At 39.4% G+C, this 15,387-nt stretch overlaps 1 protein-coding gene across 1 annotated transcript in view; it reads left to right on the forward strand.

Annotated features, from left to right (window-relative positions):
* The first annotated feature begins 318 nt into the window (after positions 1-318).
* The window catches only part of PIP4K (phosphatidylinositol 5-phosphate 4-kinase), a 38,272-nt gene continuing 23,203 nt past the window's right edge, over positions 319-15,387 (forward strand). Inside the window, exon 1 of the mRNA XM_022846726.2 lies at positions 319-2,201. Coding sequence (XP_022702461.1) covers positions 2,073-2,201 — 129 coding nt within the window. The 5' untranslated portion in view covers positions 319-2,072. The remainder of the gene's footprint in view (positions 2,202-15,387) is intronic.

Consider the following 15,387-nt stretch of genomic DNA (forward strand, 5'->3'; position numbering starts at 1 on the left):
GATGGCCACTTGTGCTTGTAAGTGAACAAGCCCGCCATTTCGTCTGCTCCATTTTACGGGGACTGGTCTGTTGTTCAGTTAGTTCCCTCTGTTTTTTACAAGCATATCATCCTTTAATAACGGCAAATAACAATAACAAAATTGTGTAGGAGATCATCAAGCTGCTGATTCTAGGTTCTACCAGAATTCACAGCAGCCGTGGGTGGTTCGATGATGCTCATAGCCGTATGCTTTATTTGGAGTGACTACGCGGATCTGTCGTCTGCTAACACGTTGTTAGCTACCAGCCAGTAGGGCCAGTGCTGTATCGCCGTCCCCGTGAGCGCATTGCGTTAGCGATCTCCCAGTCATAGTGTTATTGTTGGATTGGGTGGTCCCTGGTCGAGTGTCAATGTGTGTGTGTGTGTGTCTATCTATGTGTGTGTGTGTATTGTGGTTTTTAAATGGGCTATGTTTGGGTCGAGGTGCATGAGAGGACAACAGAGACGACGACTGGATTGAATTGCAATCTGTCCCTCCGTTTTTGTTTCTTCCTGGTGTCTTTGTAAGGCCTGAGAACGGGAACTGAGGTTGCACTTGGACAGGCAGGAGTAATAGTAACACCTGGACAGTGGCTGTCGACTTGTGTCTGATTCACGTAACACTTGTGTTGTATCCGCCTGCTGTCTGGTATTGCGGACTACTCTACTCTGGCCGTTCGTAAAAGTAGCTGATGTTCGCGGCTCGTCGTAGTGGCAGTCGCATTTAGTTAGGAGTCGGTCGGGTGCCTTCGAGTGTCGTCTCAGCCAGTCGTTGAGCTCGCTGGAAGCAACGGACCAGTCAACTGCTGTGCGGAACGACTGCAGAGACAGTGAGTGTGTGGGGGAATCTGCAAAGGCTGGCATGGCTGGTTGGTGTGAATAGAGACGGTCAGCATACTCTGCAACAGCATTTAACAGTTGAAGGGAAGATCTTCGTGCGACTGCTCATCGAGTAGCAGAGTGGTCAGAATAGCAGAAGGAGCAAGCAGCAGGTGCCCAGGGTGAACGGTGCGCACGTTCACTCACCCGACAGCAACAAGAGTCTCTACCGCTACGGTCACCTATCATAATACTGTACAGAGTGTATACATAGCATGGATATTATCTATTTATTATCTGACTATATTCTGGCTCGCTGAATACCGAACTGATCAGCCGCGTAACCGGTCAACCAGCAGCTCGCTCACTGACTCACTAAACCGTGGCTTATCAAAAAGTATGTTCATCCGTATAGTGTATACATAGGCAGAACACAACAAATCTACTGGACTGGCAAGGTTTTCAGTCTACTGATGGTAATCGGTCGGTCAGACGGACGAAGGGACGAACCGAATTAGAGCGAGCGAACGAACGGTTGATTCTAATGGATCGTGTATGTTTACTGGTGCCCTTGTTTGGAGAATAGTATTGATCGGTTAACTGCCGCTTTCTGCTACGATTACTGCTGTTACAGTCGCAGCTGCTAGTCCTAAAATCCGCGAAACAGCAACGACTGCGGCAGCAGTATAATCAGTGCTTCCTGTTGGAAACGCCACAGGATTACGCGAACCCACAAATACTATGCGCATAGCTCAAGTCTGTTTCTAGATGTTTGTTTCTTATTATTATCGCTACTGCGACGATCATTACTGCAATCAACAGCAGCTGTAGTTCGATTAAAAAGAAACTTCTACGACAGAACAACAGGGGCAAATCCGAATAGCTGTTTTGCCGGTGTTGCTGACGGTGATGCTGATCACGCTGGCAGTGTCAATGTGTTTACTGATGAGTTGCGTGAGTGTGGCAGTCTGTTTCAAGTAGTTCCAGCTGGCAACGCGCATCGTCCTAATTCTCATTATAGTGCTGCTAATAATAATAACAATAGATAGCAATAGCGAAGGGCTCCATACAGGTGTCAAGAGTGCGAAGTGGAAGGGCAAAAAAACTTATTGCGACCTGATATTCGTCTGTGCATGAGTGTCAGGGTGGTAAGGCTTTAAAGGCCAGAAAAGCTAGATTACGATTAAACAACAATTACCATCTAACAGCGGCAGCAGTAAAACATCCGCCAGGATGAGTTCAGTAGCGAAAAGCGCCAGTCGGCTGAAGAAGAAACACCTCAAGCCTAAGCAGCAGAAGGCCAAACTGTTCCGCGCCAACGAGCCCCTGCTTAGCGTGTTTATGTGGGGAGTCAATCACACGGTATGTACTCGTAAAATATAATACATAGTAGAGACCTGTAGAGGGTGTGTGCTACTTTTACTTTTTCTTTCACTCTATATATGTATGATTTACGCAGTTGATAATTCCTATTCGCAGTTGCCCATATCACGCTATATATGCTAGAAGAATCTGTAAAAAGACTATAGCACTCCTGAGAGTGGTGGATAGAAAGAGTAGGGCTTGAGGAATATAGCTGTTTACCGTGCTCATCGTCAATCTTGATTATATTCGTGCTACATGTTACCGTTCATTTACCATCGAATTTATATATGTTAAAATTAGGTCTATACCATCAAAGGAAGAAATGAAATTTATGGAAGAATATGATTTCCGACCTTCACAGTTGTTTAGGTAACCGGTTTACGGCTCAGCCAATGTAGTAAGGCTCGTTTGAAATATTTCGCTTGTAGTAGAACTTAGTTTTGGTCCCCATTGCGTATATGCGCTACTCTGTTGCTTCGGTCCTACATCACTACAATGATCCATTCTACTTATGTCCATACAAAAAATTACGAAAGATGTTTCAGGTCCGGGATTATTAAAAAAGTAGATGTTTTTAGTGTTCATCAGTCTGACGATAGCAGTGGTTCAACAGCAGTATCATTGCTGTCACCGATAGTTGACTGCGATCGCTGCTAAACGAGATAAGTCCGTTACGCTGGTGCCAGTGGGGCGACGAGAACCGATCTGTGGCAGTCAAGTTCCGGTTCCGTTACCTGCTTCCTAATGCTTCTCCGGAACAAGCAACAACTAATAAAAGTGGCCCGTATTAGCCAAAGAATCACATTCTGATCATGATTGAAGAAATGCAGCTGAAGCGTCTTTAAAGATTGCCATCTAGATCATTTCTCTTCCTTTCTGGTTATTCACTGCTCGTCTACTATTGGCTTGCGCTTGATGACAAGAAGGCCTATGGTAAAAAAAGACTGCATTACTTATTTCATTCATATAGTTCGAGATTTCGCGCTGTAAAATTTATTTTGATCTTTGTTATATCTTTGATACGTAGTATGAAAAGATCTATAATATAAATTATTCAGCGAAATGAGTCAACCCGAATGTTGTCGAATGAATGACGTCGATAGTAATGTTTTCATAACTATCACGTCACACAGCAGTAACAACAACAACCAAAGATACGTCTACGAATGTTAAACAGCCTGTAACAGCCACTCCAACATCTGTACGATCTTCTACAGTTACTGTTAGGAGAGGCTAGGGATTCACAGTCTACCTAATTATTCTTGCAGTTTGCTGTATGAGCTTTGCTAAAGGTGATCGTTGCTGATGTCTTGGCAAAAAGAGAGATTGGCCAAAGAAATAACAATTACTTTGCGTTAATTACTGTGATAATACGTCATAATGAGTAAAAAAGAATTTTTAAAAAAAGCGACCATTGACTATTTCACGCTATGTCAATCTATATTTTATCAGTTTTGTACCAATTTTTTTAAGAGGCCAGTTTTTTTTATTTAGAAAAAAAGACCATTTTTTGTGGACTTAGACCTTCTTTTTTATCTCAAGAACTAATTACGTTATGTTGTATACGTGCAACACGTTATTCAAATAATTCTTGACGGCCGGATACTTGGCAACCTAAGAAACCTAATCGATTTAATTGTTTATGTTAATACAAGTAATTATTTATCTTTTTTCGAATTTATTAAATAACCGCTCAGCTATTTTGTATATTTAACTATATTAATATTTAATGCAGAACCAAATGTGTGGTAAGCTCTTCCATAAACTGCAGAATTTCATGGTACAGGTTGAGAAATGGCACAGATAACGGTATACCTTGACTATCTTTGTGTGACATCGTATTTTATAACATTTATTGAAAATAAATTAAATAATTTGCTTAAATTTGTGCCAAGCTCAGTAAGAGTAGTTGTGATTTTTTATGTATAGGCTTTGCTTCATCAGAACACACCATAATGAGAATAGTATGCTTGGTAAAATTAGATGTTTGCGAAAAATATTTTAAAAACACTTTTTAATGGAAAATATATGCGTTTACCATCTATAATTGATTTCATTGAAAAAAAGAACAAGTTAAGTCACTGGTGAGAATTGTGGATTGACTGATTAATGTCACATTCGACATACACAGTTTAAGTCATTTTTGATATACTAGGAGCAAATTGTAGAAAACGAGTATAATGCCGCGTTGCAGAATGCCCCGAGGGATGCGTCTAGCTAATTGAGACACATGCACTGATCGCTGTGAAGATTTTTTGAGAATGCCTCAATCAAGGTGGCTATGACAATAGTAATTACGTTATATACAGAGATTGCAATAACATACTCTTTTCAGAAAGGCCCATTACGTTTTATTGATACAGTTGATGCATGGAAGATATTCGGGCAGAGCGATATTTCACTTTGCTTTCCTTATTATAGCGGTTTCATTAGAACATAGTCAATACCCCAGTGAACATAATTTTGAATCGATCTATCCACAAAGCCGAAGTTTTCGATGTATATTTGAGGATCTTATACGCGTTGCCGCTGTCACATTGGTGGAGCTCGAACAAGTAAAATAAAAATTATGCCCATACATAAAAATGGGTACATTGCACTAGCTTCGAATTTGGCAAAGCTTACTTACAGTTAAGCACAACAAGAAGAGCAGCTAAGATTCAGATTTAGGGAACTGTATCTTGACGCGTGCACTGAATTGGATCTTATTATCTGATCTCACTGAAGCATTAATAATTTTTCTCATTTATACAACTCTTTGCTATATTAATCTATTGCATACTATTTGCGACTATAGTACAGATTTTTATTTGATGTATCAAATGTGTCTGTTATTATTATTACCTGCCGCATGATTGGGACTTACATGAACATATTACGGTTAAACTGCGAAATTGTATTTATGTTTATCAAACATAGCTTCACATAAAGCTAATAATTATTAATCACTCACCCGATTTCATTCCTATACTTGTGTGTGCTAATGTGCAGCCTCAAGTTATTTTAGCAGAAATATACGCAAGCCTATGAAAAGTAATTACAAACCGCCGGATGCTCGAGCGATACCATAGCATTCGGATCGTCATCACAGACCAGCAAGTAACACTGTCACAAGCTGGGAGTGTGCGTGGATTTGCTCACTGAGATCCCTGTGCTACGCCGCTAGCGCAATTATTGAAGAGGATTGGTTTCTCCTGCTACAACCGCTGCTTCTTTTACGTCTCAAGCCCCCAACTGCAACAGTATTTCTCTCTTGGTCTCTACCTTTCTATAGTAATGTCCACGCAGTATTCCTGTTCATCTTCCCTACCTGGCCTTTCGAAGAATATGCGCGAATAAGGCACATGATTTTTGTAGAATTGTACGAAAAATCTCTGAGATGTACTGCCCCCTTGGGTCTTATACTAAGAAGCAGCTGTTTCCGTGTGCAATCAAGCAGCTGTTGGTGCTTCTTGACGGACAGACGAAAAATAGCTACAGGAAGAAAGAATGGAACGGGTGAACGAACTAGCAAAGACCAAAAAGTGACAGGAAGAGTTGGCCTGAGGCTGGTAATAGTGCACATCATAAGTTCGACGTTTTAAAAAGGCCTCTAGAAATTTTTTCAATGTTGGAATCTTGAAGTCAAGGCTTTGATGTGTCAGGAATCTATCTTATCGTTTTATCTCTTTGTGCTGGCTTCGAGGAGATAAAGCGAATTGAAAAAATCGATAAAATTCGCTAGACATCTGATTATCCGCATTGCGATTTGTACATGCGGCGAAAATCTTCTACTCTATTGACTCCAGAATCGAATAACGGATGGCGGACATTGAACGTTAAATCATACGTAACGCATATTAAAGGATCAGATTTTATTTTTATATTTTGGTACGTATATACCAGGACAATGGTGTATACGTACCAAGCCCGTGCTTTACAGTTATGAACTTCACTGTACGAAATTGTGTGACAATAGTTTTTAATTGCTAATAACCGAGCAAAAGATACCACAAATAGGACACGTTGGCTGATCAAGCTTATCTTCAGCTTCATGTCAAAAATATATTTACTAAGAATTTGAAGGTTCCATTTTAGGAATATGGCATTCTGTGCGATGTAAAACGCATATTCTGGCATTACTTGTCGCGACTGTGTTATATATGCAAACTTGAATTAAGAGAAAAGTAAATCGGGATTCGTAAAGATTTTTTTGATCATATCTACTAAAATAAATCCTGTAGTAAATTTATTTCGTTTAAATTTTATAAAGCACCTACAGAAATAGAATCTACCTAAGCCCAAGTTTGTTTTCCAAAGTTGCTGCATTTACAGATAGGAGAGTCAGTTTCTAATGTGTTCCATGTATTTTAATGATTACTGTATTATCATTCAGCTATCTCCATTTGCCATTACTGTGACGCGTGTTGGCTCTAGGCAATTCGTTATTTGATTATGTCTTTATGTGGCAGCAAACGACACGCGGATGTGCAACTTCAGTGTTTTGACCGAAAATGTGCCCGCATATTGATGTACTCAGGAACGGAAATTTGTTTATTTTTTTTTTCGGCTCTAATATGTGGGGAAATCCTACCATAGACCTTACCACGAAAAAACAAAAGTTAGGTTCTCTCTATATTTGTTGCTAATCAATATTAAAGATAAAGCCTAAATCATTTTAGCATGTATTGTGTAGCTTTATGAACATGCAAGCTTTGTTAAAATGACAATAGGCTGTGTAAGCGATTACACGGAGTTTGTAGCGTATCATTACAGATTTCCCACGTCAATTCATAGTAGATGATTTCTGCTTACTCTCGAAAGTGTCTCATTATGTAGCTGATTTTGATAAACTGAGAAACCAAGTGAGTTCGTGATATGGAAATTACATGAGCATGAAGAATGCTAATATGACTTAAATATAAGGAATGAGCTGCCAACGTAGGGAATTGAAATGGGTTAGAGATGGGTAGAGAGGGAAATGAGATTTGGGCCTTTCTGATTTATAGTAGAATAGACGCACAAACTATATAATCGAATCCTCGAAAGGTCCTGATTTTAGATAGAATGGTTGGTTAGTTTTTGAATTTTCCGTGCTATCTGACAAAATTAAGTACGCTCTGTGAAACGATGACTCCCGAACCAGTGTAAATCCAACTATCAGATAGTTTTTCTGAAGTGCTCTTCGGACAGATGTAGTCTCTGTGAGTATGTTGAGTATATTCGCCCAAACATGAGGTTAAATAGCATTTAACAAGCCTAAATCAGATGGTTTGGATATTTACATATTAGTCGTCGCCAAGTGAACTCGAATTGTACAAACAATCGGGTGTTCCTAGCCTGAATTGTTATCGAGACCCACTAACCAAGTTTATAAATTTACAGGTGCCACAGCTGCGAGTCATCTTGAGACTATGAGTCTTTTGCATCTTAACTTATTCAAAGTGCTATTTTGTATATTGAACAGTATTTTACGAGCTATTAGTCTCTATTGTTATGTTAACATATCGCGGTATTGCGGCAGGCTTGGGCCGGCTCAGGCTAATCCGTTAAATAATGCGCTCGAATTTTGCCATTCTCTCCCCCATTCTTCATTCCAAAGCTGCAAATGATACGGCAGATTTACGCCAAGTTGCGTTCTACCTACCAGTCTGCCCATTTCAATGCTCGGCGATCACAAGACCGAAGAGGTAAACAGCACGCGAACACTTGGGTATAACGTCGTCCTCAGTTCATTAGACTATCTGCTCACAGTGGAGTATTACTGAATCGTTAATGAACAGCAAGGGAGTTTTAAAAGCAAATTTAACGAGTGGTTCCGACTTCAGTCTTAATTTTTTTTATCCATTCTATAACTTTTCTTCTACTTTTAAAACCGGAAGCTAACACCAAAGGCTAGCAGAACATATTGTTGGCTGCCTTTACGGTCACACATTCAGCTGCCAACTGTGCTAACGTACTCTTGTATTTGTTCAATGATATATTTAGCTAAACACTCAAACCGGGTATTTTTCATGTACATATCGCTCTATTCTATTTACTAATTATTTCTATTTGGCAATGCTTAACATTATTACTTGTTAAAAATACCACACTTTCCTTGAAGTGATTTGACATTGAATCTCAATGGCAAGGCTACCCTTTGAAATAGACGAAAACACAGAGATTAGTTAATGAAGAAAACAGACAGAGAAGCACCTTTAAATTGAAAATAATTGGAATTTCCTGCTGGCTATCCTATTGGGATGTGCTATTGTTATTGATAGCAACCACAGTGCTCGCTATACTTGGTATGATGATGCCGATGCGGCTGACGATAGCGGCGATAAAAAAAGCCGCGTGCTGTTGTTGCCCGTGCGACGTCAACAAATAGGCAAGACAGTAACAATTGCCATTGACAATTACAATATACACATTTATCGCTTCTCGTATATCATATTTTTGCGTGAGGTTTGAAGCGCTTGTCGGGTCCAATGCGACTCTTACCACGATCTGCCCACGACAGCATCGCATCTATGGAGTGTAGTAGTTTTAATCGAAGCGGCACGAAACATACAACGACGAACACGATCACAGACGGATTACCAGAAACAGACAGACGTTGATTGACAAATTCGGAAAGAGTCGTTCCAGACAAAACAATTGAAAACAGGTATGTGGTCACATATATATGACGATGTATCTATCAAACAATCGTTCGTTCTTCCCGAGAAGGTAGTCCTATGGTGAAAGCAAGAGTTTGAATGTAAACTTGACTCTGAAGTCAACGTATTTACTGTTTTACTAATTATTATCATACATGCAGCACTATAATAACACAGTCGCATTGATAGTGGTACCGCATAGCATTGTGAATCTCCTATTATAGATTTATGTTTCGTAATCTCAAGAGTTGAATATGTTTACTTGGATTTCAGTGAACTAGAACAGGCCTAGACGACTAACAGACTACTAGATGTGACTTAGCAAATGCCACAGCTCAATGATTGCTCGGAAGATTTTTTCCGCCGAAAAATAATATATAATGGTAAAGAAAAATTCAACTAGTGTCTATTGAAACATGAATGACGCGTTTGTTGTTATTAGTTTACTCGTTAGAAACTTAATTCCTCGCTGTTTGTGTCGTCAGGTCTTTCTGCGCTATTAGTGCTGATTCTCTTTACCATTTAATCATCATTCACGTAACTGCTTTATTCACCTTCCTGGTTGCATTTTTTCATTGAATCTCATTCCAGCCTGCCTTGTTTACGTTTATGAACCGCCGTCTACGTCAACAGGAAACAAAAATTATGTTATTACTATTTATCCATAGCTATTTTATGCTGTTGCTGTTATTGTCCTTATCGCTATTGTACAACTACTTTTGTAGATCAACCGTGAAAAGCTCAGCAGGCAATGCATGCCGCTTATGCATCGACTAATTAGCTTGACGGTCACGAAAATCGATCGGACTAGTAACTTTTATCTGTCGCAATAAGAGACGCCTATTCAGAACAGCTTTTGCGGCTGGGTGGATCGCTGCATGATGAACGGATTACCAAGCCAATATATAGCTAACTATTTTGAGAGTGACCTGTCGAACGGTTACAAATGTCAAATGCAGAAATTTATTGTATAAAAGAAACGAAGTGCTATACGATTAAGTGTGCTTATGGAGACAAACTATTACATTAAGATACAGTTTTGTGGAGATTTGACTGGTATTCGAAAACCGGCTTTTATTATCAAATCATTAGTCACTTCCCTATTTTTCTATAAAATCGATTACAGTCATATTGTCAAATAACATTGAATAAAAATAGTGTCTTGCAACGTCCGTGAAATCACTGACTGCCATTTGACGTACTTCTTCGATTGCATCAAGTTGCCAACTATATATATATATATATATTTGTAATTTGAAAAAGCAAACTTGGGAGACAACGAACTTAATTCATTTAGCTTTCCAAGGTATTAGTAGCTTTGCTGTCATTCGCCTTTGGGACTCGTGGACAAGAGGGCAGATCTCAATTATGTCAAATCTTCTTTTCAAGCTCCGTGTTGGCGGTTATCCATTCCTTTAACAAGGGCTTATATTCTCTTATCATTATCATCAGAATTATTTTTAGCTAGCGATTCTGTTCTCACATTGATGCTTTATTAGAATGGCCGATTTTGCTACGTGCTTTGCCGTGTTCACATGCTTTTCCATTCCAAATAAGCAGGCCTACATGTATATATATATATATATACTGCTGCCGGGCACGAAGTTTTTACACAAGCTATTATGATGTCTCATTAAGTGAGTTCGCTTCTTAGATGACGTCTACGAAATGCGGACAATTAGAGGAAAGGCTGTGTTGATATTAATTAGAATTGGCGAAAGCAAACCTGTTATGGAATGTTATGTAAGCTGATGAGTTCAGGTTTTCTTTTGTTTACTAGCCATATGTGAAAAACAAACTGCAGTGCAGTGGCAGTTTTTGTCACTATAAAATCAGTCAATCAGACAAACATGGTTGAGCTTTTTTAATTCACGTACATGACTCAGAAACGATACACTGAACACGTGTGAATATCGGGCACACACAACATAACAGAGCTAGCTTTTTTGGCATATTTTTATCGCCTTAGACGCCGGCTATTAGTAACAAACCGTTAATGAAGTTTGTGTGTTAAATGCTGTTGCCAGGCCTTTTTGGAACAGAATAACGAAGGCTCTAAAGTTGCAAGCCGCCCACTCGAGCATTGTAAATCTTATATATATATGTATCCTTTGAATGATGTATGTAAGGGAGATACATGTAGTATTTTATTAAATATAATGCTCCTTTCTTTCGATAAGGTAGTAGATTTTGCTCACCGTTACTATTTTCAGTATTCACATGAAAGATGCTAAATTTCTCTTATTGAGGCTGAAACATATCAAATGGGCTAATGGCTATCCCTCAGCAAAAAGCTTGCCCAGGCTACGATAGCTGACAGTCAGCGAGTTGGTTGAATTGACAGGGTTGGCCTGAACCATCAGGCGATACAAGCTTGAATTGGGTTGGGGCGTGCAAGATAAAGCAAGCGCAGATTCAGCCTTGTGAAAGGTAGTTTGAACAGAAGCTCTATTTCTTCCGTTGTTTTACTCTGAGGGCTTGCGGGAAATGTACGATACACAAAATGTATCCCTAGAATGATAGCGTTTGTTGTTGTGCTGTTCGCGACACACCAGTGTTCGTAGCATTCAGCTATCTTCGAGGTGCTTTTTCTGGGGTTAACGTCTCTTGCCTCCGTTCTTTCTTTCGCAATAGACCTCTACTCTATTTGCCTCCATCTCTAGTTGCCCACTATTCGCCGACTTTATCTGGCTAGATTTTGATTCGGTGGGAGCGGGTTATACGTCCGCCCGTCCGCTAGTCCGACAGTCTGACGAAATGCTTTCTGCCCTTGATTGTCGATGACTTTGTTAAGGCTTCTTTCCCAATCGTTTTGTTAATGCCTTCCGGTAGAGACTTCTTTTTACTGCAGCGAGTACTTCATTATGAGACTAGGCTACAGATTGTTATCAACATGACCACGATGAATAACCTGCATTACCGCCGAAGTTGCACGTTCGTCGGCAAGACGCTTTCTTCTAGGCATGAAAAACGTGAAGCAAGAAAAGCTTGTCTGCCGCTTTTCCTTTTTTTTGGCACATACTTTAAAAAGTTCACAAATCAGATAAAATGTTCAGACTGTTGTTTTGCTGAGTCAATGCTGTCATTTGCTGAAGCAATGTCATTGCCCTTGCAGAGTGTCAGGTTTTTATTGCAGGATACAGAGAGTTTCTTAGGTCCGTACAGTGACTGCTTCCAGGTTCATTGTTTGCACTGAAATTCAGCACGGTATAATATTACGTTGCTCGTAACCTGCCCACAGCAGTGGGTATGACCTTTAAATTCTGGCCATTGAAGAAAGAAAGCTTTGATTAATATGCGATCTGAGTGAGCTACATTTTATAGAACCTGTCTATGCATACGAATAAATAAGACGAATGATCAGATTCTATCATATTGATGAATACGGATGCACGTAATTACGTGCGGAAGTCTATATTGGTCTAGTGCAAAGGCGTCTATATTATCGGCTCTTAACGACTATTATAGACTAACTAGTTAAATATTACATTATAATGGTGGTTTACTATAGTAATAGTTCGAATGATTTTACCATGCAAACACATTAGAGCACGCTATTTCATCTGTTAGGAATCATACGAGTTTTTTTCAGTATTTTGTCAGGGTAATAGTGACGTCCTGCAGTTTCACTCATTAGCCGTAGGCGACACGTGTTTTCTAAAAAGAGACCATATATTTTTACCTTTAAAATTTAGAAGGCCATATTTAGCGGTTCCAGTTTATATTTATCTATATTAAAATGCACAACACTGAATGCTAAAATTCGAGTAGTTACTAGAATTTAACAGGAAATCGAAGACTGCGGCTCAACTGTTATACAGACGTAAGCGAGATAAAGTTGTTGCTCATTTAGCGACTATAGACAACAAAGGACTTGTAGTCGTCATTAGATACACCCTGTTTAGCACGGGAAAAACAAACATCCTAAAACGGATTTTTGTGTATCTCATGCGATTACATATACGTGCAGTATTTGTTCTTCAAATCGTTGCTTTTGCATATAAATATTCAGCCACTTTCGCTAATTGTTTCAAGCAATCTTTTCCACCGGGCAATCCATCAGCCGTAAACTCCTCGTAACATATTTGCACTAGTGATACCATCATTTTAAGAGGTTTACAGTTCCTCCACCTGTACTGAGTGGTGTTGCCCCCAAGCAAACAATGGGCAACAACAGAATGGTTAGTAGCAATAGGCATGAATACATCCTCATTTATGCTATTTTCATATTACGGCGTATGTGTACATTATAGTAATGAATAGTGCTGATTGATAATACAACAAGGAAGTAATCTGGACGAAATTCCCAAGTTGCTCTTCTTTTGCTGCCTCAGTGGTCTCCCGTTATCTCTTAACCCAATAGTCTACATCTTTGGCTCTTAGATCAGGAATTATTTTGTGAGAATCCCATTGCTGTTCATGTCTTTTGCTCTGTCCGGTTAGCTACTGCGCAATTTGACATCACCTACTCACCCCAATACCAGTCTATCTCCGTTACAACCAGTTTCAACCTCCGAGGTATAGACTATTAGCTTCTTACAATCCGGAACCCACTGTCCGGTTGGTTTTATAAAATGTTGTCTTTTTGGATATTTAACATATTAAGTCTGTAAATGATAATTGTACCCGTAGAGTAGCTGATCTTCGATGGACCGCTAAAGTAAATGTGGCTTTTAATCAGCATTACGACCCTTATTCCAGACTCACGTCCTCCTCTTTCTGTAAGCATATCTGCTAGCCATCGCGAACCACAACATATTAAAGATTATAGGCCCAAATAAGGTAGTTTAGCCAGCTTGCCGAACCAACGTTAGTTAATAATGTAAATTTAATTGTGAATTTATGTGATAGACATTGTTCTAGTTAATATTTTAGTTCTATGTACGGTTCGTTATAGGCGCATGAGACTGGAATAAGGGTCGTAATGCTGACTAAAAGACGCATCTACTTCAACGGCTTGTCGAAGACCAGCTACGCTCCGACTAAAATTATTCGCTGTTTTTTTTCCAAGTGACAATCAATTTTGACTATATGCCAACCACTTTAACCAAAGCTCAGCTAGTTTAACATTCAACCATTTATCAACTGTAATTTTCAAGAGTCACGGGTCTAGAATAAGAGGGGTTAGTCAATACCAGTTCTTTCTTAAAGTAAACGCGATTCTGTCTTAAGAATAAATTTGTTCGAGGCAATCGAGAGACATTTTTCTGCGTCTGTAGAAATCATACTAAGTAACAGTTTCAAAACGACAACGCTTTCGTTAAATAATGAGTTGTTATATATTTATACGTTTGCTTTTTTTATCAGTTGTCTCTTGCCACTTTTGTAGGACGTGGTACAAATTAACTGAAAATCTGGCTGCTTTTTTAGGCAGCTTGCACCTGCCGTACCTCTCAACTGAGCAGTGGTTTTTGCTCTAAAGTCGAATAGTAAATAGAAGTCGTAAGTGAATAAATAACAGTAGCTGTATTGAATTACATTCATTCAGTAGTTGCTGTTTTCTACATTTGCCTCAAGTTATTTGTCTTAATCCTTGGTATCATTTTTTTTGAGTATCATCAATCAGGGTACTTTCCCATCCCAAGTCATTCGCATAAAAAAATGATTAACGACCTACTAGTGTGATTTACCAACGTACTCGGCGAGTCTTTAGTGTGGGGAGGCGGGCTTTTTTCAACATTTTGATTTCCTTACTTGCTTTCGTTGCAAAATGACACAATTCGAAGCATTTGAGAATCGTGAATACTTAAATTTTGCTTGTCGCATGGCCGCCCTTACATTGACACATCAATTGATTGAACCGTATTCACTAGTCGCTCGTTTGGACACAACTGTTGGGAAGCAGACACAAATCTAAGTGTGTAGACTTTGTCAGAACTGCATTAGAGTCCTTACAGGTAAAAAAAAAAATAGGGCACCTTTCTAGATCTCGAAAGAGCAGTGTCTGTCAAAGAATTATTCTATTCGTTAAGGACACCCACAGAAATTGTGAACATGGATAGTTGCAGTATAGCTACTTATTACTGTTGCTTTCACGTTTGTATCACCCGGGTATAGAAAATCATCCGCAGTCATAAATTCAGACCTCAGATTTATGAGGAGTAAGCGTTTCGAATACCACTGCTAGTTTCCTGCCGGTCGATCGTACTTCTAAAATTAAATTCAGCGCAACTGACTCTTGTAACAGCTAGCAACGGTATGAACAAGTGCTGCTCTATACGGTAATGTGAGGACCTGCAGTGTAAACAGATATAGGACTTCGCGATCGTGGCGGCAATAGCCATTATCTATCCGGTGGTGAGCCAGTGATGGAGTTCACATTTTCTGCGCCTAATCTATAGTCACTTTCTAGACGACCTAGAAGACCTGATCAGTCAAAACAAAACAGTATTTATTCAGCGTTTTAATTTGAAATTCAGTACTGGCGCAGTAGCAGGCAAAAAGCAGCCTTTACCGCCGCGATCGTAAAAGCCTATGGCTGATCCTAAGTATACGTATCATAATAGACGGTTAAATAGAAATTGATATTCTATTGTGTGAACTGAAATAAGGTTTCAAGT

The sequence above is a fragment of the Varroa jacobsoni genome, unplaced genomic scaffold (genome assembly GCF_002532875.2).
Source record: "Varroa jacobsoni isolate VJ856 unplaced genomic scaffold, vjacob_1.0 scaffold_1250, whole genome shotgun sequence".
NCBI classification, from domain to species: Eukaryota; Metazoa; Arthropoda; class Arachnida; order Mesostigmata; family Varroidae; genus Varroa; species Varroa jacobsoni.